Source organism: Clytia hemisphaerica, unplaced genomic scaffold (assembly GCF_902728285.1).
Source record: "Clytia hemisphaerica strain Z4C2 unplaced genomic scaffold, Clytia hemisphaerica genome assembly, whole genome shotgun sequence".
NCBI lineage: Eukaryota > Metazoa > Cnidaria > Hydrozoa > Leptothecata > Clytiidae > Clytia > Clytia hemisphaerica.
The window spans coordinates 392,180-417,999 of NW_027103247.1; the positions used below are offsets into that span (position 1 = coordinate 392,180).

The following is a 25,820-nucleotide window of genomic DNA, read 5'->3' on the forward strand; positions in this document are numbered from 1 at the left end:
ATTCGTATTTCTTTAAACTTTTCAGGAAGCGTTCAGAGGGACAGAAGTTGAAGAAGCAGGCGGAGAAGTTGCTAAAGGTTTGACTAAAATGTTTCACCTCATCTGCTCACTGTATTTCCAACATTTTTCGTCCTTACTAGTTGGTATAGCTACACATTACTATGTTCCTTTAATGTTGACGACCTAGTTGTATTTGTTGCTCTAATCAACTGCAGCCAGTATGCATACTAGTGAAAATCTTATTGCAAAAGACAAGCTAATGATCCTCTAACGATAAGGACAAACATCTTGGAAACCGTCGAGTCATTGTTTTCTAATCTTAACATTGTTCATGTTTTATTTAGAGCCAACCTCCCCATTTTATTACTCTTTACATCCTTCGGTGAGCGGAACGAACTATGTTGACGATCAAAGTGCTCCTGTCTATTCCACGCTCGAAGGGGTTGGTATTTTTCGTAAAGTATTCTCTCCAAGGTCCTTTAAATTAACATGTGTCCTGCCGTCCGTCTGATGCAAGCTTTTCTCAGGAATGGCTCTTTCGACTTTTCTGTTCTGATTTTTTGGACAATGATGAAAAATGGCAATGCCCAAAATGTGACGGAGGCTGATCTTTGAAACAAAAAGATTTTCCGGTCGAAAATGCCGGGAGTTTGCCGTTTCTTATTTTACTTCCTTTTCTATTTCCATTCTATATTTATCATTGGGTAGGTCCAATATGCATTGTGCTTGTTATTCTTAAAGTAAAACCTTATTGAGGAGTTTTGAGAGGTCATAAGTTTAAGATGATCTCCTTTCTTTTACTTAAACAAGGTTTAACTATTTCGTTTTGTTCTCTTATATGTTTGTTCCCGTATGTTTTCTTATGTATTTTCCTTTTCATTTTCCGCATGCATTTATTAATCCACTTTAACTACCGCACGTATTTGACACCCAACTTTATGCACGAACAAATAGAACCCCTCCAAGCGTCAAAAGGTCAGGGTAAGTCTTCAAGATTTTAGGTGATTCAAATCATTCATCTATGATGCCAACTCTGACACGTTCTATTTATAACCTAGATTCTAATCATTTGGCCGATGTTTGCCGTTCATACGGCGGACGACATGCAACTTAACTTAAGTCTTATTCTTAATGTTCCACAACGAAAACAGATCCGAGCTTTCATCGAGCACTTTCGCTTGGAAAAGAACTAGAATAAGTTTTTTGTAATTAAGAGTTAGTAGATCGTTAGTCTGTTTTGGTTTAAGTTTCTCAAGGATCGTAAGTAGCAGACAGTCAGGAATGATCCACAATAAAATACAATGTAATGGTTCTGGTCATCTTTTCTCTTCATGAGTAATGATGCCTAGTCATATTATTGTATTTTTGCGACCTTTAGATAGTACTTAGTGTAATGTCTATAGTAGTGCATCGAATTCAGTAGATTTTATGTTTAGAAAATATAGAAGGCTACTGGGCTATTGGAAAAAATTCTAGACTGAATAGATGTAAGAACTACAAAACTACGTCGAAAGAAAAGATTTATCTTTGATAGAGATGATTTGCACATTATATCCTGATCCTCGAGTCTTCTGATATTTTACCCTTTTTTCAAGATACATCCCAACGCACGCTTTTTTTTGACACACCCAATGATCTAAAAAAAAAGTTTCCATAAATTTCAAATTTTGACTAGTGCACTCTATGGTGCTATCAAATTTTGCTTAGCGAATTTAATTGCAGTTCTAATCATAATTTCTTTATTTGTTCGATACGATCCTTCCGATTTTAAATTTAGATGGCATCAATGATCCGAGATACTCCTTTCTCCGGAGACACAAGCGATTCTGACAGCGAAACGCTTCTGGATGGTCCAACAACAACATCATCCAGACCCAACACCACAATTGAGCTCAAAACTGCCAATAATTTACCTGTCAAGAAGGATTTAAGCTTGAGATCGAATTACTCGGCCGCTTCCGCCAGTCCACCGCTCCGAACATGTGCACCGTTCACTGCTCAAAACATGAGATCGGTAAGGCCCTTTTTACACTTTCCATTATATCGTTTTTCAACAAGGTCTTCTTAGTATTTTAAAGATTGATTGCCCCTGTAAGATGGTTTTACATCATTCCAATTTCTACAATAATTTTTTTTACCTTTTTCAATGTACTTGTAAAAGCATACTTTTGCGTATTTGTACTTGGTACTGGCAGGACAAAGAGTCTCTCTAGCCGAGACAGACCGACACACGACAAGATTTTAAAATCATATAAAAATCGCCTGTGGGTGCGGAAGTACAGGCTAGTTGTTACATTAAAGTGCGGGTTATCAAGGTCATTAAATAGGATGATTTTTTCTGATTTTTAGACCTACTTCCGGGTACCCCGGTGGAGGTCCTATAAATCAACCGTTCGTTCGTTCGTTCGTTCGTTCGTTCGTTCGTTCGTTCGTTCGTTCGTTCGTTCGTTCGTTCGTTCGTTCGTTCGTCGTTCGTTCGTTCGTTCGTTCGTTCGTTCGTTCGTTCGTTCGTTCGTTCGTTCGTTCGTTCGTTCGTTCGTTCGTTCGTTCGTTCGTTCGTTCGTTCGTTCGTTCGTTCGTTCGTTCGTTCGTTCGTTCGTTCGTTCGTTCGTTCGTTCGTTCGTTCGTTCGTTCGTTCGTTCGTTCGTTCGTTCGTTCGTTCGTTCGTCTGTTACCAGCTTTTCTCGAGATTGGCTCATTAGTTTTTTCTGATTTTTGGCACAAAGATGCAAAATGGCAATGGCCAAAATGTGATAGAGCCTGATTTTCGAAAAAAATATTTTTCCGGTCGAAAATGCCGGAAATATGCCGGAAAAACTGTTTTTTGGCATTTTCTCGAGATTTTATCATTAGTTTTTTCTGATTTTTTGCTCAAAGATGCGTATTAACAATGCCAAAAACATGGATCTCTCCGATTTTTGAGAACAAAATTTTTCCGGTCGAAAATGCCGGAAACATGCCGGAAATCGCCGTTTTTTATTGGATTTTTCTTTGTATTTCTATGTTTTTCACACAAAAACATTATTGATAACAATGCTCACCATCAAGCATGATTCAATTGTCAATAAAACTAATTTTTGCGACCAGAACTTTCTATTTACTTTTTCCCTACAACCCTTCCCTCTCCCCCCATCAACAATCAATAGCGACCTTAAGCATCTAGGACGGCGACTTTGGAAGAGTACGACAGGATTGAACAAAAAGAAAGCCCTTTGGGATTGATATCTGAATCGCAGCTAAGTTCTATTCTTTTCATGTCAATTTCTCATGAGAATAGTTAATTTTAATTGGTAATTAATGGACGTTTTCCAATTTGAAGACAACTTGAAAGTTCTGTTTTGACGTCGTCTTCAGGACGAAGACTGTAAGGGAAGAGTTAAATAGTTTTAAATTATATGAATCCCTCGAGAGTTATATCGTTATTTTTTACAAAAACTTTCCTGTATTTCAAATTTGTTTATGTGATATTAAATCTAAATAAAATCGGATAATATTTGCCATTTGATTTTAAAGATTTACTTCAAGTCGCCGTCCTAGATGCTTAAGGTCGCTAATGATGAATTTATTGCGTTATGCATTTTCGCTAAACGCTATATTTTCTGACTGATTTTTTTCATTTTTCTGCTCGCATTGCTATCTAACTTTCATCATCAGGTAGTTCCATTCAGCATCTAGCTTGTTTCTTACATGTTACATGTTATGTAATCAACTAGCATTCCAAGGACGGACGAGAAGGGAAAATTTTTTGGCTTTTTTTATTATTGTTTTTCTTAAGTGGATATCCCACCACACCGATGCAATGTTATTACTACTCAAACAATTGTCTCTGAATTTTTCTATTGGATCATTGCGATTTAAGAATTTAGTCTCGCTTGCTTGCTGGTCTAGATGCTACACAGTTTTGCATGACAAAATTCTTAGTTAAAATATGGGAAGTTTTTCCTCTGGTTTCTGCGTTCCTCTCACTACATAGTCGACATTTAAAGTCAAAATAACATCTAACAGTCATAAGGTCCATGTGACATTATTGTCTGAACATTAAAACTATTTGTTGTGTCGGCTGGAACCATCATACTTTTCAAATTTGGTAATTTATTATTAGATGGACGCAACAACGCATCGGTCATCTTACGCTTCACACCAGTGAAATATTCAACAACATTTTCTTTCCTTAGGAAACATTGGAGAAAGCAGGTTGGTTGGTCAAACTTGGTGGCCGCATCAAGAACTGGAAACGGAGATGGTTTGTCTTATCCGAAGGAAAATTAAGCTACTACAAAAGCAGGGTAAATTATTTACGTTTCGTCAATATTCCAGGAACATTAAGTGAGCGTATCGCTATCTTTTACGTCGCTATCAATGGTACCATCAGGGCTTCTCTATCGTAAAGTAAGCAGTATCGAGTAAGGTAGATCTGGTTGGAAATCAACCTATCAAAATGGTAGCACATTCAAATGGTTGCCATGAGGTTTATACAGATCCTTACCCTGGATGTGCATATTTTGGACATTTTCCCTGGACTAACGAATCTCCTTTCCCATCCATTCTTTAAAACACGATTTCAATAAATTATAAGGGCGGGATGTTTATCACTTACATTGGTAAACCTAACACTCAATACAGCATGCGACAGACAACCATTGAGTCTTAATGTTGTTTCGGGAAAGTGCTTTTACTCTGAAATCAATGTTTAATGAAGACGTGAATGTAAAGAAAATTGCTTTTGAGCGTCAATATTATTTTAGCATGTCAATTTTCTTATTTATGCTACTAAAATATCAGCAGTCTGTCAGTGCTTTCACACAAGCTATTTGACACCTCTTGCTCCATAAATGATTAACGAAGGTTTTTTCTAAAATAAGGCAAAATATTCAAATAAGGAACATCTTATCTGCAGTTACACGGGTGTTCCTGACAAGACAGATACTGTAGTAGCATAATTGGCTTACTAGATACCAAAAAACAACTTTCTTATCGGTAACAAAATTGTAATTTTAAAATGAATGTTCGAATATTTAAAATTTTAAAACTTTTTCTACCGTGATACCGTAATACTCTAAGAACAACTTTTAACTAACAAATAGAAAGGCAGTTCATGAACCCCCTCCAATAGTCTGTAGAGAATCTTTACACTGAAAAAAAAAACGGGTTAAACTCTGATATTTTCACTCGATGTTCTTTTAGTCAACTTTAGTTTCAACTCAAGTGTCAGTTTGGGCTTGGCAATTCCTCGAAATCCTTTCATTTTGCGAACTTATTAAGTACGCAGTTATAAGAGTTGCTCCTCCCCTTCTGGTGAAGTTTCGCCGAGTGAAACATGATTTTCAGTTATTTTTCACTCCTTTTTTAGGGTGGTATGTATGGCAAACCTGTGGGATGGATTGTTATCAAACAGATCACTCAACTTTCAAGATCAGAAAGACCGCTTACTATGGAGGTCTGTACTTCTACTGACCAACATAGGAAAGAGAGAATTGAATTATTCTTGTAATCTTTCCATTTGGAATCCCAACAATTGAGGGTTTGCCTTCTAGTGAATTTTAAAGCTTCAATGAATGAATATTTCTGGCCGACTATTTTTCGAATTGTTAAAACAAGTTAAAGCTTTGATTCATGCACTCAAAACCACTTTCAAGCGACAGTATAGACTACTACGCTATAGTCCAAGACAAATCACTGCTATCTAAGAAACTAACAAAGAAGCCTACAGAAATTAGTAAGTAAGTCTGCGACCGCAGTCGGAGGCGACCCGAAGGCTCCTCTATCGATAGCTATCTACCCGAAGGTAGGGGAGGGCGCCACGCTTTCTCCCTGGATTGCTCCACTTACCCTTGACCCTTATCTTAATTGCTGAGCATCAAGCAGAGAGCATCAAGTACCATTTTGAGAAACTTTGGTATGACCCGGCTGGGGTTTGAACTCACAACCGTGGGAACCGTAGCTGGATGCTCTACCACTGCACTACGGTCGCAAAGGTGCCGGAAAGAGTTTACAGCTGACGGTCTTTTGACGTCTCGTTTTTTCGTCCGCCGTATGGCTGTTAAACTCATTTTCCGCCTTTAGTATCCCTGTAACGGACAATAACATTATCTAGCGTCGGTCTTTTTTCTTGCAAGCGTAATGTTTTTTTGGAAGAACAAGCTATCTATCAGTAGCATTAAGTACAAAATGCATTTCTTTTCATTAGATTACGACACCGAACCGAACGTATTATTTGACTGCTGATAATAAAGAAGAAGTGACTGATTGGTTAAGAGGTAGGCCGAAGATTGAATGTGTGGTTGGTGCACTGGTTTTCTCCTTTACTTCCCGTAAAAAAAGTCAGGGTTTAATCCTCACTTGGAGCAGCCATCCACTTGACAAGCAAATTTATCTTCCGATATCCAAATGTTCTCCTGAATGCCAAGAACTAATTTTGGAGAGCCGTAGAGAATCCTACTAAATTTTAACGTTAAACATGTTTTGGTGAATGACAGAGAAAATTGGTTCTTTGCGTTTTGACAAAAGTTAATTGAAAATCATTAAAAGCAAAATTAGTTTCCTTGGGGTACCTTTTGGTTTTTCGATTATTTTTTTTTTCAGTTTTACGGAATGCATTGAAGCGGTTCACAGGTGCCAGACTTTTATCGCGTGTTGGTGAAAAGACCATCTTCTCGGGATGGTTTACAAAGGTAATATTCAATTTTCTTATGATAGTGTGAACAGATAATCCATTTGAATAAAAATAAGTGGCAAATCTCCTTCTTCCGTTGCTGACCTGGAAAGATTTTTTTCTTCTTCTTTTTTTCAAACTGTCTCTTCAAGCAATATTTCAACTAAAATCAATTTTTGACTCTCTCTGTTTTGGGCTGAAACGTCAAGTTTTTCATCATTGAAAACGAATCTGCTGCAAATTTCGAGAGAGGTTGAGAGGAAAAAGATCCTATGCTTTTTGTAAGGTCCTGTTTCTTTCATTACAGGCAAAATGTGGCTCTTCGAAACATTGTTGGGCAGTTCTCAAAGAGAAATCACTTCTTTTCTTCAAGACTGACATCGAGCAGGTAACGTTTACACCATTGTCCTAAAGAATCCAAATTTTTAACAAAGTGTGTCGATTCTTATAGCAGTAGACTAGCCCATATTTAGCTTCAACACCTTATTATACGAGTATTATAAAAAACAGAATTTGTATGTTTAATTTCCACCGTTCCTTTCATGTTTTCCGCTCAGTTCATAAGATCAGATAAAAGAATCGAAAGACTGTCTTAAAGCCCTACATTACCGGACACTTACACATTTATAGACTTTTCTTATTCTTTCTTAATCATCGCGTATATTTCAGGCGCCGGTTGGTGCGATGAGCTTACGTGAGATCATTAGCGTGACCACGGTGGAGGATGAGGCGCCAAATGAGCAAGAATCGGATGGTAGCTGCAAACTGATGGTTCAATGTCTGAAAGACAGTCATCCGACATATTTTGTTGTTGCAAGTCGATCAGAAATGGTTCGTTTTCTTTATAAAAGACCCGCTGAAAACCGAGTTGAAAAAGTAGCCTAAGGCTTTTGCGCCACGAACCAGTGCTTTGCGAGTCTCCCCATTTAATTTACGCTTAGTTCATAGTTGGTCAGCAAGTAGGGTCGACCGTGGGTCTTGTGAAAGCGACCGAAAGGTTGTCTAATTCTTTTAGGTAACCGGGCAGATATCGATAAAGCTTTTAGTCTTTTCCAAGTGTATTGCAAAAATCAGTTATAATCAAGACATTATACTTTTAATCGGCTGTACAGCCTTGTATAAATTTTAAGGCAGTAAAATGAAATGTTTTTTTTCTTTAGGAGTTATGGTTGCATCACTTGCAAAGAATGTGTTCCGGTACTGATGCTAATAATGAAACTGATTTCGAAGCCATCGTTTCCAAATTGATGAAGTTGGATGGTGACACCGGTAAGACATGCTACAACTTTCACTTTCAATCTGTTATCAAGGCTTACTTCAGTGGTGAGATGTGAGGGTTGTGAAAATTTATTTTTATTTCATGCTATCGTATATTTTTTTCTAAATCAAACTGCAATACGCATATTGCCGTGCCGCATATGAATTTAAATCAAATTGATATGAGCCCTCCCCATTGAGGAGCGGGTCCTACCACTTACTAAATGGGAATTTCTCCTTTTTCAAATAGGAATACAATAATCAAATTTCCTTCCAATAATCATTTCAGGTAGTAGGTACTGGCGAAGTAAAATCATGGTTCATTCGAAGCAAGCTTTGAAAGAAAGTCTGAGCAGTCTTCCAACCAGTGAACTGGAAACTGAAGCTGTTAATCTCTGGAAGGTATGAAAGCCTCATTAATAAACAGTTTCACGCTCCCTAGTTCTACTTTCTGATACGCTCCATTGATAATACTGAAAGCCATTGTCAACAAGTTCCATTATTCGATATGCTCTATCATTTGATAATATTGAAAGCTACGACCAACAAGAAACTTTCATAAGCGACGCTCTAGTTACTATTTGACAAACTCCCTTGTTCTATAAAAATCTACCTAAAATTACCCTTAAAAATCGAGTTAGAGAGTTTCAGCTGTGCATTTATCAAGTATAGAGTCACAGAGAAATGGGTTCAATTTTTACAAGGGTCGAATGGCGTACGTGACTATAATATCCGATATTTAAGGGCTCTGACCATAGTGAATTTTTCATAATTGCCGTGTTTAAAATGTGTTTTCTGACTGATGTAACCAACAAAACTATGGCATGTTATACATTTTCTGTTAGACAAACTATTCCTGAATCTGAAAATTCAAAAATTGCATTGAAAAGATTTGATGAAGAAGAAAAAAATGAAGACTTTTGCGAGGAACAGTATTTCAACTTTGAAGAGCTTAGTTTCGGCGAAGAAAAAACATTTTGAAATTTTTTTTGCAGTAGATGGTGTATCTTTTACCGAACAATAAAATTTTTTGCGGAAAATTTTTGTAAATGCTTCTTTGTCTCGAAATCTTCAAAATAGTGGTTTTTCATCAATTTTTCATCTGGATTTTGCTTTAAAAAAACAGTCATAACTTTTGACACATCTTTTTAGAAAAATTTTCCGCAAAATTTAAAATAGTTCAATTCTTTGCGGACAGTGTAAAGAAATTTTGAAACAAAAAAGTTAATTACCCATTAAAACTAAGTACTTTTTGTAAAAGAGGGTGATGTAACATATTATTAACATCTTTTTAAAGTTCATAACGTCATTTTTGCAATTAAATTCTTAATTACTCTTAAGGGATTCGATTAAAAAGCAATTTATAAAGGCAATTCTTTGTTGTGTTAAGGAACCTGAAATTTAACTTTTATGTTCAAATACCAAAATCAATTTTTGGACTATGGTCAGAGCCCTTAATGTCATTTGACCTTGGTAAACTCGAAACTTATCTCTTTAAGTTTCTCCATGTTTTTATAAGATCTGGGTGTTATATACTTGCCAACTCGCAACCCTGGTACCCCCTCCCTCGACTTTTTCATTATGTTGACATTACCTTGCTATCCTTCCCGTTACCTAACCCAAATGGAGAGTTTATCAATTTGTTTCAGTCTTAAAGAGCCACATAAAGTTTTATGTAATCATTATCTTGTTTCAGAGCATTCAACTTTTCTCGACAACCCCGGTCAACGAGACAGCAATTGATTACCATATCGCACTTGCGCAAGATGTTCTCCAGAACTGTTTGAACCATGCTGAGTTACAAACAGAAATTTACTGTCAATTGATCAAACAGACCTCCAAGTATCGTGGCCAACCACAACCAGAAGGTTCAACTGTAAGTCTCCGCCTCTTTTACAAGGATTGTTCGTTGCATAAATAGGAGAACCGCCAAATGTTTTATCTGATTGGAGATGTTAAGGATATTTGATACATTTGTAGCTCTAAAAATAATTCAACTTTCTAAGGGTTTTTAGAGTAATAACTTTTCTAACACGCATGGGGAACACAATTTTTTTTCTTCAATTTATGGAATAATTTCGAGTTATGAAGATTGACATTATTAACTGAAGAGCTGAAGACTTGTCCGTGTTTAAGGAGACATTCGGCTGAGTTTAAGAGAATCCAGCGTACCTTATCATTTCTCCAGGAAAGGGTTAGCTCTAGTTTAGACGGCCCACTTTTCGCCCTGCCTATTCTAATTTTTATTTTATTTTTTTTTTCCCCTATACATTATGATTTTTTATTATTATGATAATTATTTTAACTAAACACAAAAGAAGATATATACAATTAAATTTTCATGGGTGGTTACCCGTACTGTTTTTTCTATTTATACTTTTATATATATTGCACTATATAAAAAAACCCAAAAAGTGGGCCACACACACAAAAAACAACTGAAAAGACCAGAACGACAAGAAACTGAAAAGACTCGAAAGATAAAAAGTAAAATAATAATCTATAAAATGTTTTCTGGAGTGAATATTTTTCCCCGTGATCCACGTAAACACCTTACGGTTGAACGTAAAAGTGAAAAACAAATCAATGTTCTCAATTTATTCGTCACGATTGACTGAGGAACCTTTCGCTTGTCGGCCAACAACTCGGATAGTCGTTGATAGAAACGAATGCATTCCACGCCCATTGCACCGTTAGCCGCGAAAACGATTGGTGTGAATGTTCCATTTTCGGATTGTCGAACGCGTTCTCCGTACGTACGCTTCTTCTCGTTTTCGTTCGTTTTCAAGCAGTTCTCAACTTTGGAATTGATGTGTCGCTGAGCAAAAAGGTTAAAAACCCTCCAAAAGTTAAGTGCGCTGATATCAAGTCTTGCTTCTCTGCTTTTGTTAGCTTGATTCGGGAGATCTTCATTACCGATGGGAAGCAAGATAGGTTCTTTTCGTACGTCGACGCAAACTTCGTTTAGCAGCTTTGCTGTGATGTCACGAATCTCGTTGTGACGCAAAGTTATGAAGCCACCCTTCTTACACGAAAGGGCATGAGCAACATCGAATTTCGCTCCACACGGACAATGTGTCGGGATTCTATCTAGGGGCCAATCGTATCGAATACGTATAGCGTCCCAGAACTCTTGTTTTGATAGTTCGTAACCTTCGTCTTTGATCGGAAGCACCGTCAGCCAGTTTGAAACCCCCTTTTGGTTGAGAGTTTCCATCTTTCGTTTTGTCGATTCATCGGATTCGTCCAGAAGTTGTTGAAGTTTGCCTTGATCTCGTAGATCTCGTTCTTTGCGAAGCTGACTTCTGGTCTTTTGATTCTCGTCATTCGAACCCAGAATCTGATTTTGAAGAGTTGTTGTGGCGCTCATCGAGTCTTGAAAGTTGCTTTCAGCTTCTTCTTCGAAGATCTTTAGTCCCAAGCCACCAAGACGTGGTGGTAAGGACAACATGATGCGTTCTTTATCGTTGATGATGTGACCACCAACCAGAGCAGGAATCAGCCGATGTCTGACCACTTCGTCAACATGCTTGATTTCTTCGGTTATATCCGGGATCGTTCTCAGGAAATACGTCAGCTTGTGTTGATAGCTTGTAACGTAAGCAGCATATGCCGATTGAGGATATGTGGCGGCTATGTCAGCAAGGAGGATGATTTCATCCTTCCACTTGCTGATCTTTTCGTTGATGTAGTTTCGTTTGTTTTCGTCTGTCCCAATGACCGCGCCTAGATGACGTTCACCTTCAGTGGAGATCTGAATCTGTGTACCTGCAAATACTTCGGTTGCTTCGGTGAGCTTGGTTTCTTTTACTATCAGCCAAGATTTTGATGGTTGCGGGAAGTATCCGTATGCAGGGCCAATTTCAAGGAGATGGTCCCACCATTGTTTGAGTGACTGGATGTCTCCTGCTGCGGTGATATCGTCTGCAAAACCCACCATCTTGTTGTGTTTGTCGGCAATCGCCATCAGCATTATATTCATCATGGGGGTTATTCCCAAAGCGTAGATGGCCATACCAAGAGGATCGCCTTGAGTTGTGCCTTCTCTGGATTTGAGTTCCAACCCTCCGATGACAAACAATCTTGCAGGATTGGTGTAGCAGTTGGTAGTGTATGTAGCGATCTCAGGGCAGATGTACTTGATGTTATGTAATAGCACACCTCTATTAAGATTGTTGAACGCGTTTGCTGCGTCCACCAGAATTACTGCATCTTTATTTTCGTTGGAATACATCTTCCGCATTGCGTGTATTGCAGCTTCACTTCCTGATTGACGCCCGCACATCTGCGCTTTGTTGGTTGCTTTGACGACGTCTTTGGAGAAAGCTGACATGACAACCTTCCCCATAATTCGCCTCAGGACCTCTCCGACTCCAATTGGTCGTAGGCCCGGATTTTTGTCAAGCGGGACTAGTCTGGATGCCATCAATGGTGACAATGATGTGTCGTCGACTTCTTTGATGCAAATCGTCTTGATCAGCTCAGCAATCGCTTTTCTAAGATCGGAGCCAGCATCTCCATAGTCGCGAGACATTAGGATTGGTCTCCACCCATCAGCATCCATTCCAGATGGACCCGAACCACCACGTGTGATCTTCGCTGCTTCATACACCATCTTTTCGTCGATGACGCCTATTCTAATTGTGAATTAAAGTTGGCATAAAGTGGGCTGTCTAAAGTCAATGCACAGCCCTCTTTTGACGTCAATGCAATGTCTTCTTTCAACCTTTTCCAAGCGAAGATTTTAACTGCCAACTTTGCGCCCACTTTCTGCCTACTGTGACACTTAGAATAGGCAGGGCAGAAAGTCGGCCGTCTAAACTAGAGCTTAATAACATGGTAAAACGAAGGAAAAATTTAAAAGTTGTATTGTTATTGCTCAAAGAGAACTAGTAAATTTAGCACTTTTAAATTCGTTATATAGGCCTATTTGAACGATTGGACATCAGCCAATATGGATGAAGGAGGTTATGGGACAATCGATTTGAATCCTGTCAGCTCATTTGTTTACTTGCAGTGCTGGCAACTACTTGCCCTCTGTACCAGTATCTTTCTTCCCAAGCTGAAAATCTTGTGGTTGTTAAAAGCCCATCTACACCGGAATGCAAGTGAAAGGTATTCTATAAACTCGTTAATTTTTTCTCCTACTAAAATTTAGAAATATTGATTTTCAAATTCAGATTTTATCTTAAACTAGTCGTACTGTATATACCTATCAACCTTTAGCTGTGCGCTCGATGTTTGATGGCGTATGTTCTTTATTGTGAAAAACCATTAAAACACTTGTACAAAAAAAATTTTCTCTCGGTTCTGCCTTTTTGCTGACACAATCGTTGACCCTCATTTTATGAAATTATGATTTATTCTTTGACAGTTCGGATGTTGGACGTTATGCGATTTATTGTCAACGAAGTTTGGAAAGAACGTTGAAGAATGGCGAAAGGGAGACGAAACCTTCTCGTATGGAGGTGAGCAAACCTCTTCTTGAGTTTTATCATATCTCATTGATTGTATTTTTATGTTGTTTGCTTCCTCGTTATCTCTATCTAGCTTTCGGAAAGGAAGTTTCAAACTTTATACGATCCTACCCTCGATCCTATCCTTGATTTTTCAAAAGGTCGATTAATTTAGGAAGTGGGTTACCTTTTTAAACAATATAGTTGCAATCATCTTTTAACGGACGACGCACCACAGGGTCGGATCTTCAGCATTAACACTTTCCAATCTTTTACAGGCAATTGCATTGATTGCAAGGAATCCATTTTACCGAATTTACCCGATGAGTATTCCCGTCTACTTTGTCAACAACTCGTACCAGGTTTGTTAAACCCCCTGCTGGTACATTCAAAACGCCAATTATATTTCATGGACGTTAACTGGATGTCGAGGAGACTCTCAAAGAATTTGAGTATTAATCGCTTCTAGAAGCACCAAAATGTGAAAAGTCTCTGTAGCTCTAGAACTAAGTTTGACATCGTCGAAATATTTAGCTCTTAACTCCGGAACTAAGTAATTTCTTACAAAGTTCGGCACGTTTATTGAGATTTTCATGTTCATTTCTTTTGTGTTGTTCAGGTGTTCAGTTTTGACGGTTCGACTACAATTAGTGAATTCAACACCAACATTAATGAGGTATGTTACGCTTCATTCAATCGGTTATGAAATTTATTGACCTTATTCTTTTTAGAAAATATGCCGAGTGAGCTCTTAGCACCGTCTTTTTCATATGAAGCTGCTACTGAAATAAAATATGCAGAAATCAATTCTTAGTAATTTTGAAACCCTTGAATATGCAGCCGTATTAAAAATGTAAGAAGATGCACGGAGGGCTATGTAGTTTGCGAGATTTGCCTTTCCTTTTCCGTCCACTTAAGACCCATTTCACGAAAAAACGTTCTCGTTTTGTCAAATGATCTATAAAAAATATCTTCACTTTTCTTTCATAGGAGCTTGGCTTACGTAACAACAATGAGAGCGGTTTTGCATTATACAGCGATAACCCTGTAGCACAGACTGAACATTGTATGCAAGGGGATCTCAAGGTTTGTAGTCAGTTATTTAATAGCCGATTGGTGGTGTAGTGGATTTGAACTGCAAAGACCTATGTTCAAATTCCGTGCATTGATTCCAAAGCTCCGAAGGGGCTAGATTCGAAACTTTTGGATGGGAAATAGAGCCACTTATTCATAGTTCGGACCCCCCCCCCCCCTTAAGAAAGATTAAAGGGTAACATCTCCCGAAAAAATTAAGAAGGGGGGGGGGGGGGTCAGAAATTTTCATGAAAAAGGGGGGGGGTAGCAAGAAAGGGGGATAGTTAGGGAGGCTTACATATATAATGTAGATTATTTTCAAACACTGTTATGAAATTTGGTCTTCATGAAAGAAAGTTTTCTGTTAGAGTAGTCTGAGTCAAAAAGAAGAAAGAAGTTTATTATTTCGCTTTCTCTCTAAAGATATTTCACATATATTTATTAGCTATTTTTGTCCAAAATCCTTGGGGGAAAGGCATTTTTAAAAGTTGGGGGATGCCAAGAAGGGGGGGGGGTCGGACCCCTATCGGCACTATGCTTATTACGGTGACCAGCCTGATTTTCACACAAGCGAAAGATTGAAAGCAAAATCCATATGTTAAAACAAAAAAAGCGTTTGGTTCAATACGTCATTCCAAAAGTAACACAAAATTCCTTCGAAGCTTCATTCAAATGAAATGACCTCGAGCACTTCAAATATACCTTATCTGTGAAAAATTCGTCGATAAAACATATACGCAGACGAAATGTTTCGACTCATGCAATAAAAATCGTCAGTTTTTACCAACGAATAGTTTGACGGAAAAATGTAATTGGGTAAAATATAGATAATTGGGTAAAATATAATCATCGGCAAAAAGATTCTACGGCTATGAAAATTGTGTCATCCAGCCAGCCCATTCCTTTTTACCGACGAATTTTCTAACGATAAGGTAGTAGGTACGAACGTAAGAAACTTAACTGCGATAATCTTTTACAGCTTTGTGATGTCATCTCGAAATGGGAGCAAGCTTGCCAGAAACTAAAGACTGGTCGGTTTGAGCGATCAAAAGCTATCAAACTTACTTACAAAAAGGTAAGGTAAATAGATTATGTACTAAATATTTCTTTTTCATGGTACTGGATGTGTCGGTGGTTGGTTTGGGGAATAATCCCATTTGAAAGGTCGAAATGTTAGATGAAAGTAGGAGGATGAAAATTAAGTAGTGCACAGATGTCGAATTTTGATCATTTGAGGTTTCTTCAATTTTTTATAGATTGTTTTTCAAGAGTTCGGCTGGCCTTCAAACAGACAAAGAAAAATACTTCACCGTTTTCCAGGTATGAAAATTGTTACTTAAAATTAAGTGCTCAAATATTCGAATTTGTTACTAAAGTTGAAGGACAAGACAAGGGATCTTCTAAAAAATATAACCGAATTTTTCGGTTAAGTCTGGCTATTTATTCGAATTGATTCGGAAAAAAAAATTAAACCAATTTGTAAAATAATTTCAAGTCAAGGCAGCTTTCGTAAACTGTAGTAGGTGTCGACAGTACATCGTAGATGAGGTGAGAGTACACTGATCTTGTTCAAAGCTATTCACGCTGGATTACGCACATGAACTTAAAACTGTGTGTCTCCAGTGCCTCGTTAACCATCATGTAGACAAAATGTAGACAAGTCCTAATGCTCTTATAAAAAGTATAACAAAAATTATAAACAGTCGAACCACGGGACATATTAGCCCTGATTTGCGTTCCTTGCACCTTACAACAACATTCCATCTTATCTCAGGTGAACGAAGCGTTACGGATGGGTCACATGTTACCAGCACCACCTGTGTTGTCCAAACTCACTGCTTACTTCTCACAGGTATTTGTGCATTCATTCTCTTCTAACAATATTTGGTTTTCTTTGTCAAATAAATCTATACCTCAAAAAATGATTTTCGCTTTTAAGACTGTTGTTTTTTTCGCGTAAAACTAAATTTAGATTTTATTAAGGGAAAATTTTTACTTAATAATCAAGCTAATTCGCTGGTTACGCTAAATATCCAACACCACTCTAAAAGAGGGGGGTTTTAGTTAGGTGTTACCATATCAACCTCGTGAGACTTTCACTTAAAACTCTGTGGTAAAATCGTCTCTTTAAGAGATACTAAATGTTGGTAAAGTGTAAACGCAGAATTTATAGCAAAAACTGTTGTATATTGTCGGAGATAAAGCAATAGTCAAGTTCTGTGTTAAGCTGACTGAGGAGAGTGGAGACTGACTGTATGAATGCGCGAAGCTGGTTATTTCTTCTATTTGCCCTTTTTAATAAAATATTACGTTTATGCGCACATATATTTTGCGCATGCGCGTTTAACAAATTAACGTCAAATGAAAAAAGAATGTGACGTCAAATAAATTTTTTGCATATTAACGTCAATTCTTTCTTAAGAAATTTATCAAGATTTATTTCTTTTGAAAATTGTTATTTGGCGGACGTATTTGGTAATTGTCTTATGCAAATCATATCAAAATGTTAGTTAATTCAAAAAATCTATCACGTGTCAACATCTCGGATCTACACACTTGTACTGTGTGTCCTGGCAATGCGATTTTTTTGTCGTTGGCGGATTTCGAAAAACACAACCAACTACATCATCGCGAAGTTGACCCACATCGCAAATTTATCGTCGAAAAGATCAATCAGTTGGAGAAATCCAAAAAACATCTTACTGATCAAGTTGCGGCGATCAAAGGCGAGCTGAAAGTCCTTTATAAGAAAAACATCGGCAAAGAAAACACAATTGGCCTCTTGCAAAAAGAGTTGTCTTCTTTGAAGAGGAAGATTGTTGAAAATAACCAGGAAATCAAAACATACACTGATTATCTCCATAATTCAACACATTGTGTTCCAACTGCTCAAGCTAACCCTAACGAACTCTTCAATAGTAAGACTTTTCTTTTTCCTTGGAGTATTTTTTTATTTATATCAATTGTAATCATAAGTATAATACTCTCGCTTGCTTATTCGAACTAATAACGTTCCCAGTTCGTTAATGTCAACTGTATATTGAAAATGGAAGTTGTACACAACGGGCAATACCTTCTAGCTCCAGTTCTATTTCTAATGAAATGTTCGAGATAAATTAGGCTAACCTCGTAAGTAATAAGTAAAATATTATTAGAATTGAAATCTTTAATCAGAAGTGCATGAACATGATCCCAATTTTCATCAAGTAATTAAATAGACACCATTGAAACATAGAGTTACTATGTACTGAATTGTAGAAGAGGCGCATGGAGATGAGGCGCCGTGGTATAGTAGTAATCAACCTTTGTTGCTGTAAAGGCGACTATAGTTCGATCCCCTTCGCCCGGGTTTACCCATACCATATAAGGGGAAGTGAATAGTCAGTCCAGTCAGTGCTGATTGGGCACTCATTGACAGTGTCTATAGTTGCAAAAACAGGCCTCAAAGCTTCAACCGAATAGAAATAGAATAAAAGAAGGACTATCTAACAAATCTAGAAAACAATCTTGGAAGTACTTGTCTGGTACTCAAGATTACTGCTTTTTAGAGTGTCCTTAGGCGTAGAATATGGAATATAAATCTTAAATTCGGTGGCTTAGGGAATAGATGATTTGTTAGCGACTGATTGTCATGGGTTTATAGTATTTGTCATGAAATAAATATTTTCATTTAGACCTTTAGTAGGGGATAGGCTCTTCAGCCCCCAGAAAATATATTTATCAAGAATCACTAGAAAATGCTTAATGGCTTTTATCTTTTCCGTAGAGTTCAAACGTTGCCTGGAGGATGAGTGCGAAAAGATGGTCGTTGCTTTGGGAGCATATGGCCAACCCCAACCCACCATGCCATCCAAATGTACTCATGAAGAACATGTGAAATCGGTTAGTTCAGAGTCCTCTCTGTCTGATGTTTCCGAAGCATCTTTTGGACAAGTGGCTTCCAAACGTCGAGTAAAATCGTCGAAAGCCAGAAAACATTCCGGTGGTGTTAGTTCATTCGAGGTTGTGTCATGTGATGCTACTGAACAAAGATTATCTGCTTTGGAAAAGGAAATGGTTAAAATTTCCGATATCAGAGCTCTAAAAACGGAGTTGTCCGAATTAAAGACCGCCACTCTTAACAAATTCGATGGTCTCGGTCAATCATCTGATGATTTCTGTACGTTGAAAAATGATGTAGCGGCTAAGTCGCAAGATGTCGCGAACCTTAAGGCTGATCTTCATATTAAAACTAAAAAACTGGAGGAAGCAAGTGCCACCGTAACCAACATGAAAGCTCTTCTTGATGAGAAAGAGCGTGAAGCAGATTTGGTTCACCAGCTCAAGGACAGATATAAAGAAAATGCAGAAAAGATATCTCAAGAGGCTTCCGATTTGCATCAAAAGTTCACTCAATCTTCACTCCTGCTTGAAGATTTAAACAACAAGAACAAGCTAGTCGTCAACGACTTGGCTCAAGCCATACACTCTCTCGACTCTTCAAAAATTACTATCGGTAAATTAACTGAAGACAAGAATGCGATGGAGGCTAAGTTTCGTCAAAACGAAACCAAAATGGCAGAACAAACTAAACTTATCGAGGAGCTTGAGCACAGACCAACATCCCAAATCAGAGAAGAGATGGACGAGAAAATCCGTCTTCTCTCAGAGCAGCTGACGGCTACTGATGCGGAGCTAGAAAACCATTTAAAGATAATCGAACAGCAAGACATGGAACTTGAAAATGCGTATAAAGGAACGACTACTCTCAATGAGCAAATTGGTTTCTTGCAAAACGAAAATACTATCTTTAACCAGCTTCTGGAAGAGGCTAAACAAGAATCATTTGAGAAATGCGCTGAATGGGAAACACAGATGAAAGATCTCCAAATTTCCCATGATTCCTTAGCTAGAGAAAACCATGATTTGCTTTGCAGACTCAAAGATTATGAAGTCGCCAATGATGATCAAGCTGCCAAGATCGAACAACTGAAAGTTCATGTCGAAGAGCTTGAAACACAGAAAATCAAAGATGAAGAGCGAATTTCGTTATTGGTTTCAGAACGTGATGAACTCAAAGCAAAATTAGCTGCTATTGAAGACAAACACTCAAAATGTGCTGTGGAAAAGGAAGATTTGAGAATTTCCTTTGAAAGATCTTTAGAGGAAGAAAAACAATCTTCTGAGCTCGCCTTGGACAGAATGCGTCAAGATATGAGGAAACTTTCAGCAGAGGAAACTGAAAAGTCAAAACAGCTCCAAACTGAGCTAGATGAGAAATCTACCCAATTACAAAGCGAGATCTCATTTTTGAAAGGTGAGGTTAGTTCCAAATCATCTGAATTAGAACATCTTACACAACAGTCGCAAGAACTACAGACGAAGTACGATGAAGAGTCTTCCCGTCACCATGAGCAATATGAGACTCTCAATAAAACCATCATCAACCTCGAAACAGAACTTGCGGCAACTAAAGCTCAACCCAAAGTTGATGTTGAGAAGATAAAAACTCTAGAGGGTGCTATTTCAGAGGTGTCCGACAAACTGAATGATTCCCAATCAACGAAAGTTGACTTAGATTATCTCATTACTGATCTCCGCCAGGATCTGTTGTCAGGCCAACGGGCCTTAGATGTGGCAAACGCCAGAGCTACACAGTTGACCAACGAACGTGAACTTCTGGAGAAAGAACATTCCAAGATGGTCGAAAACCTGAAAAGTGAATTCGAGGAAAAACGTGTTCAGATTGAGACCATTTTGAGAGTAAAAGAAGAGGAGTCAGAGGCGCACGTTGTGAATTTGAAATCGTCAGAGAGTAAGCAGACATCTCTGCGTAAAGAAATCGTTGAGCTTAAGAATCAGTTAGAGGGCGAAACAGCAAAAGCCAACGACATGAGGCGTCAAAAGGATTTGGCTGAAAAGAAATTCCTGAATCGCCAAGAACAGCTTGCAATGGCGGAAGACAGTGTGTGTAATTTTCGGAATCAACTTGCCGAGTTGAAAAAACAACAGAGTATTAGAGATGATGAGCACCAAGTGAAGATCGAAGAACTTTCCGCAAAGATTGGTACTCTAGAGAAAGAAGGTAATCGAGTCGACGATGAAATATCGAGTAACCAAAAATTAACAATCGATAATGCAAAATTAACATCCGAGGTAAAAACTTTGAGCGCCGAACTTTCTGAAAAGAAGACTTTAGAGAGAACGAACGTAGATGAAATTCAATCGCTTACAGCTAAGATTCATCAGTTGGAAATTAAATTAGAGACAAATGGGGGTGCTTCGAAACAAAAGGTTTTCGATTTGGAAGAAGAATTATCAAAGCTTAGACAGCAGCACAAAGATGCTGTTTTTAACACAGATACCATTACGCATAAATTAACAACCTCTGAGGAAGAGCTAGCCTCAAGCCGTGATGAAGTTAAGTATTTACAAGAAAAGGTTGCACATGGTGAAACGCTGGTGAAAGATTCTGACTCTCAACTTGAAAAGAAAAAGAAGGAGATCGAGATAAAGAATGCGAAACTACGCAAGCAGGACAACGAGATCACACGCTTCTTGGACCAGCGATCTGAGCTTAAAGCTAAAATCACTAATCTTGTAAGATCAACTGACGCTCATAAAATGGCCAAAGAGCTGGCCGAACAAAAATTAAAAGAAGAGAAAATGAGATCTTCCGAACTTGAGGAAATTGTTAACGAATTACAGGAGGAGGCTGAACATTTGTCTGGTAGTGGTAAAGATATCGCTGCACAGCTGGAGGATGAAAAGCTGAAGACCTCCCAACTGGAAGATACTCTCACTAAATTGAGAGATCACAGTGAAGAAAGCAGGCTTTGTGTGGAACGGGTTCAAAACGAGCTTAAGGATGAAAAGTTAAGGGCGGATGAGGAGAAAGCAAAGGCGGTCGATGAAAAAAGAAGGGCGGATGACGAGAAGCGAAGGGCAGATAATCTGGAGGAAATGATGATGAAGATGCAAATAGAAATGGAAGTATTGAAGGCCACTTCCACTAATTGCTCTTCGAAAACGGAATCTCTATCATCTCCAAAGTCTTTGGCAACTGTTGGTTTTGTTGAAGATATTGTGGAGAACTTTATCTTTGATATGGTTGGAGGTTTGGTCAAGTCTGAACAGCTTGTTGCAAAAATCAAGTCTGGAGCACCACGAAACAAAGTTGAAGAAGTCGAACCAGTAATGACTGCTACCTCCAAAGATGAGGCCGTCAAAGAACCTATTGAGCCTTTGAAACCTCGCAACATTAAGGACTTTATATCCGAGTCTCATGGTCCACAACCAGAGAATCATTTGGAAACTTCTGAACAAACAAGACCATTATCAGATGGTTCGGAGTCACCAGCAGATCAAACAGTTTCTAACAGGTAAATTCAATACAGCAAATTCTCTTTTTTGACTTATATAATGAATCAACGGTTTAAGGCAAAAAGGAATATGAATTATGTTGGTTCACTAGTCAAAATGATATATTGACCTTTTGACACCTTTTTGAGTTGTAAACTTGCATTGAAAATAATGTCGGGATCGACACACATATAAATAGTCTTTAAGGTTTCTTACCAATAGATTGTTTGTTCCTTGATTTCCCCCAAAAGGTGGCGAAAAATCGCTTGATGATGTATATTTTTTTCAGTCAATGACATTTTTTATAAGCTATCTAAATCAGTTCATGTCAATTTTTAATCGACAAAAATTTGATACTTTTTTTCTCAGTAGTGCACAGCAACAAGAAGAAGGATTGGTGGACAACGAAGTGGTGGAGAACGACCACGCGGACGAAGAATATTCATGTTCGTTCGAAGAAGACATTCCAACTCCTTCTGCATCTTCCTCTTCATGTTCCTCTTCCTCTTCTTCGCAATCCATTGAAAGTGAAGAATCTCTCGCACAAAATGACGATGATGTCAAAGCGATGCCAAGACTAACCAAAGTATCGAAGTTGGATACCCAAAAGCAATCTAAGAGGTAATTTCTTACTCAGAATAAACTTTTTAAGGCTTCTAACCAAAGTATCGAAGTTGGATACCCAAAAGCAATCTAAGTGGTAATTTCTTACTTAGAATAAACTTTTTAAGGCTTCTAACCAAAGTATCGAAGTTGGATACCCAAAAGCAATCTAAGTGGTAATTTCTTACTTAGAATAAACTTTTTAAGGCTTCTAAATTTTCAGCCAAAATGCAGAGGGATTTGCTTTACTAAGATGGGTTTCCTCAAAAGCTCACTGTTAATCAAAATTAACTCGTTGCTCGCAACTCACCATTCAAATAAAACTTCGGTTTTCTAGTCGAACAAATGCCCATCGAGTATTCATTTTATTGTAAACTAAATATCCTAATTTCCATTGCAGCAAAGTTGAAGACGACAATGAGGATGAAAAGTTGTCTACAGAAGAGATTGACGATGAATTATCTTTGCCCATTGATGACATTGATGATGCAGATGATCTTGCCATGTCTGATGATGAGAGTTTTGGAACCCCATTATTAAGGTTTGTTGTCTTATTTGATGGTTTATAACAAGGACTTTTACTTAAGTAAAATTGTTTCGGCCTTCATCAAATTTTCTTCCAGCCGTTTCGAAACCTTGTTATTTTATTGGTACAATGGGTCATAATAAAAAAAAGCAGCACTATCTGTGAAATTGTGGAATACCAGACTGTATTTCTGATGCAGTATGTTATCTCACATTTTTCACCGATGGTGTCGTCTCCAGGCTACAGTGGATCTCGTCTGATCCCGGGGGGGGGGGCACTCCAGGTAAGTGACCTACCGGACGTGCGGCCCTTAAGGGTGGGTTTTTTGGACTTTGGAAAGTGCACTGTAAGGGTTGATTTGTGAGCAAGTGGGAAAAAGTGCACTGTAAGCGTGTAAAATTTGAGAAAATACCAAATTTTGAGGTAAAATTTGAGAAATTTCAAAAAATTTCAATTTCAAAAAAATTCGAAAAATTGCACTATAAGGGTCGATTTTCAGCCAAATTTTTCCTGCACTGTAAGGGTCAGATTTTAGAGACCTGATTTTTGGCCGAACGTACGGTCGTTTTCAAAATCGAGTGCCCCCCCCCCGGGGTCTGGTCCTTTCAATGTCAGGAAAATCACTGCCTTCATTAACTACACTTATATTTATTGCCTATGGGAACTTCCAATGTTAGACTAGATTTAAATCAGGTCATTTTCATACCTTTGACATCCCAAAAAATCAAGGTCTAGTCGACAGATAATATTTTAACTGAAAATTTGGCTAGAACGACATCCTTGTTGTTGAAAACGTGTTGTATAAACATGGTATATCTTATACGCTGTTATGCCTTACGATTTTCACTGATAACCTAGTCATCTCCAGCTGTCACCTTCGTTTCTGCGAACCCATCTGTTTATCTATTCCATTTGGAATTTTCCATGCTGGAATTGATCATTGATTTAATATATTTCTTTCTTTTTTATTTTAGAAAAGAGACAACAGCCTTCCAAACTTCATGTGATGATGTCATCGAAAACAATTCAGGTGATGTTAGATCCAAACCTCTTGATAACCATGTGACTGATGCGGAAGAAGATGTTGCCATTCCGAAAAGACGTTGGGGTGAAAATTTCATGAGTGGAGTTGAACAATCACTTGATGAAGAACTCGGTGAAATGTGTGATGAATCGGTCGCTTCTCCGAGTGAATCTGACGTCTCCCACAAATCAGGTTCTGAACAATTGGACAAACCTGTCAGTTTGGTTAACAACTCTGCTTCTTCCAAGAAGAGCACACCAGGTATGAGATCAACCGAACCAGTTAACTCTGGATCATCAAAGAATTCATGCTCTGAATATTTACTCAAAGACGTTTGTTCCAGTGAATCTGATATCTCTTTAACAGACAATTCTGTATCTGGTTCTTCCTCTGAGGATCTCTATTTCAGCTCATCCAGCTCGAACACCAGCTCTGATTCTAATGATAAATCATCAAAGAAGAAAGACAAGAAAAAGAAAAAGAAGACCAAGAAATCTTCCAAGAAGGAGTTGCCACCATTGCGACTTACTTCCTCCAGCAAATCACTATTAGGTGATTTACCTCCATTGCGAGGACCAACAGTATTGGCTAAGAGAGCTTCAAATGATAATCTTGGTAATGTTAGTTCATCCAGCTTAGGAGAGCGTTCACACAGCCATACAAGCATTGATGATTCTAAATCTTTACTTGAGATGTCCACGCAAGCATCCAAGACATCGATCACAAGCATCAACCAAGAGCCTGCATCTCCAGCTCTGATAGAAAACCAGAATGTCACTCTTGGTCAATCGTCTAACCAAGACATTCCAATGAACAACCAATCATCCGACCAAGACTTGTCCCCAGTCCGCTCACAAAAATCGAGTATTCTTGGTGATTTACCACAATTACCAGGCTCCCAAACGTCCATGGTCACACAACAACAAGCTACCCCTGATGTTTTCTCACTTCAACCCCAAGAAAATGAAAGTGAAAGTACTGGTGCGGATGCAGATGATCTTGCAAACCAAGATATCGATGACATTCTTGATTTCTTTATGTGAAGTCAACGATAAAAAATATTTTAAATTATAAATTTTAGTAGTATATTTTGTTAATAGGATTTTTTATATTTTTTAGAATAGCTTTTTCGTTTTTTCTTCGCCGATTTTTTCCCATAAATTTTGTAAATATTTTTTCTCTCATGCTGGTTTTTAAAATTTTATTTTCGTCTGTATATAAAATCAATTATTTTGTCTCCTTTTTTGCTTCCTTTACCCAACTTTGCCACATGGCAATAGATCACTATTTACCCGGGGGGGGGGGGCACTCATATGATCTGGCCTACGTCATGTGCCGCGCTTAAGGGTGGGGTTTTTCAATATCTCAAAATACACTGTAAGGGTGTGTTTCTGTGAGATTGCACTGCAAGGGTCGAATTTTAAAACAAATCCAAAATAATTGTTAAAAAGAAAGGTTTTTACTTCTCGTTTATTTGAAAAAGTTTCTATAATTACAACTGACAAGAATACTTTTCTCAGTTTTTCTTTGAAACAGAAAATTTCCCAAGCTTCTTCTTTCACGCAGGTTTACAGCTGAGAAATATAGTGCACTATAAGGGTTGGGTAAATCAAGAGAAAATGCACTGAAAGGGTACCTTTTCAGCCATTTTGAACTGCAATGTAAGGGTACGATTTTGAAAAGGAAATTTTGCGAGGCACCGACCGTCGTTTCGAAATCGAGTGCCCCCCCCCCTTGACTATTTATCAGTGATGCCTTTTCACTAATTTCAAGATTGCGCAATTAAGGGTTCATTAATAAAGTCAAAGCTGGGAACAATGGTAGGCAGTGACTGAAATGTTCAATAATTAATGAAATGTTCAATTTAATGATTTTAATGGTTCGTAA

At 38.0% G+C, this 25,820-nt stretch overlaps 3 protein-coding genes across 4 annotated transcripts in view; all 3 read left to right on the plus strand.

The window, feature by feature from the left end:
* LOC136816477 (ubiquitin carboxyl-terminal hydrolase 9X-like) overlaps positions 1 to 25,820 on the plus strand; it is a 259,670-nt gene that overhangs the window by 12,610 nt on the left and 221,240 nt on the right. The gene's annotated exons all lie outside the window — the stretch shown is intronic.
* The window catches only part of LOC136812368 (pleckstrin homology domain-containing family H member 1-like), an 84,244-nt gene that overhangs the window by 3,292 nt on the left and 55,132 nt on the right, over positions 1 to 25,820 (plus strand). Inside the window, exons 7-27 of the mRNA XM_067068897.1 lie at positions 26 to 77; positions 345 to 442; positions 955 to 981; positions 1,778 to 2,014; positions 4,176 to 4,286; positions 5,351 to 5,437; positions 6,188 to 6,257; positions 6,583 to 6,671; positions 6,960 to 7,040; positions 7,322 to 7,483; positions 7,813 to 7,921; positions 8,199 to 8,311; positions 9,606 to 9,785; positions 12,834 to 13,024; positions 13,284 to 13,377; positions 13,644 to 13,727; positions 13,985 to 14,041; positions 14,356 to 14,451; positions 15,419 to 15,519; positions 15,696 to 15,759; positions 16,214 to 16,291. Coding sequence (XP_066924998.1) covers positions 26 to 77; positions 345 to 442; positions 955 to 981; positions 1,778 to 2,014; positions 4,176 to 4,286; positions 5,351 to 5,437; positions 6,188 to 6,257; positions 6,583 to 6,671; positions 6,960 to 7,040; positions 7,322 to 7,483; positions 7,813 to 7,921; positions 8,199 to 8,311; positions 9,606 to 9,785; positions 12,834 to 13,024; positions 13,284 to 13,377; positions 13,644 to 13,727; positions 13,985 to 14,041; positions 14,356 to 14,451; positions 15,419 to 15,519; positions 15,696 to 15,759; positions 16,214 to 16,291 — 2,181 coding nt within the window. The remainder of the gene's footprint in view (positions 1 to 25; positions 78 to 344; positions 443 to 954; positions 982 to 1,777; positions 2,015 to 4,175; positions 4,287 to 5,350; positions 5,438 to 6,187; positions 6,258 to 6,582; positions 6,672 to 6,959; positions 7,041 to 7,321; positions 7,484 to 7,812; positions 7,922 to 8,198; positions 8,312 to 9,605; positions 9,786 to 12,833; positions 13,025 to 13,283; positions 13,378 to 13,643; positions 13,728 to 13,984; positions 14,042 to 14,355; positions 14,452 to 15,418; positions 15,520 to 15,695; positions 15,760 to 16,213; positions 16,292 to 25,820) is intronic.
* LOC136816576 (putative leucine-rich repeat-containing protein DDB_G0290503) lies at positions 16,890 to 25,117 on the plus strand. 2 transcript variants are annotated; one of them, XM_067072950.1, is made up of 5 exons: positions 16,890 to 17,357; positions 18,206 to 21,800; positions 22,150 to 22,401; positions 22,784 to 22,924; positions 23,884 to 25,117. In XM_067072950.1, the coding sequence occupies exons 1-5, from the start codon at positions 16,943 to 16,945 to the stop codon at positions 24,974 to 24,976; spliced, it is 5,496 nt and encodes a 1,831-aa protein (XP_066929051.1). In that variant the 5' UTR covers positions 16,890 to 16,942; the 3' UTR covers positions 24,977 to 25,117. The 2 variants fall into 2 exon arrangements, with proteins under 2 accessions (XP_066929051.1, XP_066929110.1); XM_067073009.1 differs by having other exon boundaries at positions 22,153 to 22,401.

Coding starts and splice junctions, on each gene's coding strand:
- LOC136816576 (XM_067072950.1), top strand. CDS start 16,943: ATGTTAGTTAATTCAAAAAATCTATCACGTGTCAACATCTCGGATCTA. Junction 17,358..18,205: donor CCCTAACGAACTCTTCAATA/GTAAGACTTTTC, acceptor TCTTTTCCGTAG/AGTTCAAACGTTGCCTGGAG. Junction 21,801..22,149: donor GATCAAACAGTTTCTAACAG/GTAAATTCAATA, acceptor TTTTTTTCTCAG/TAGTGCACAGCAACAAGAAG.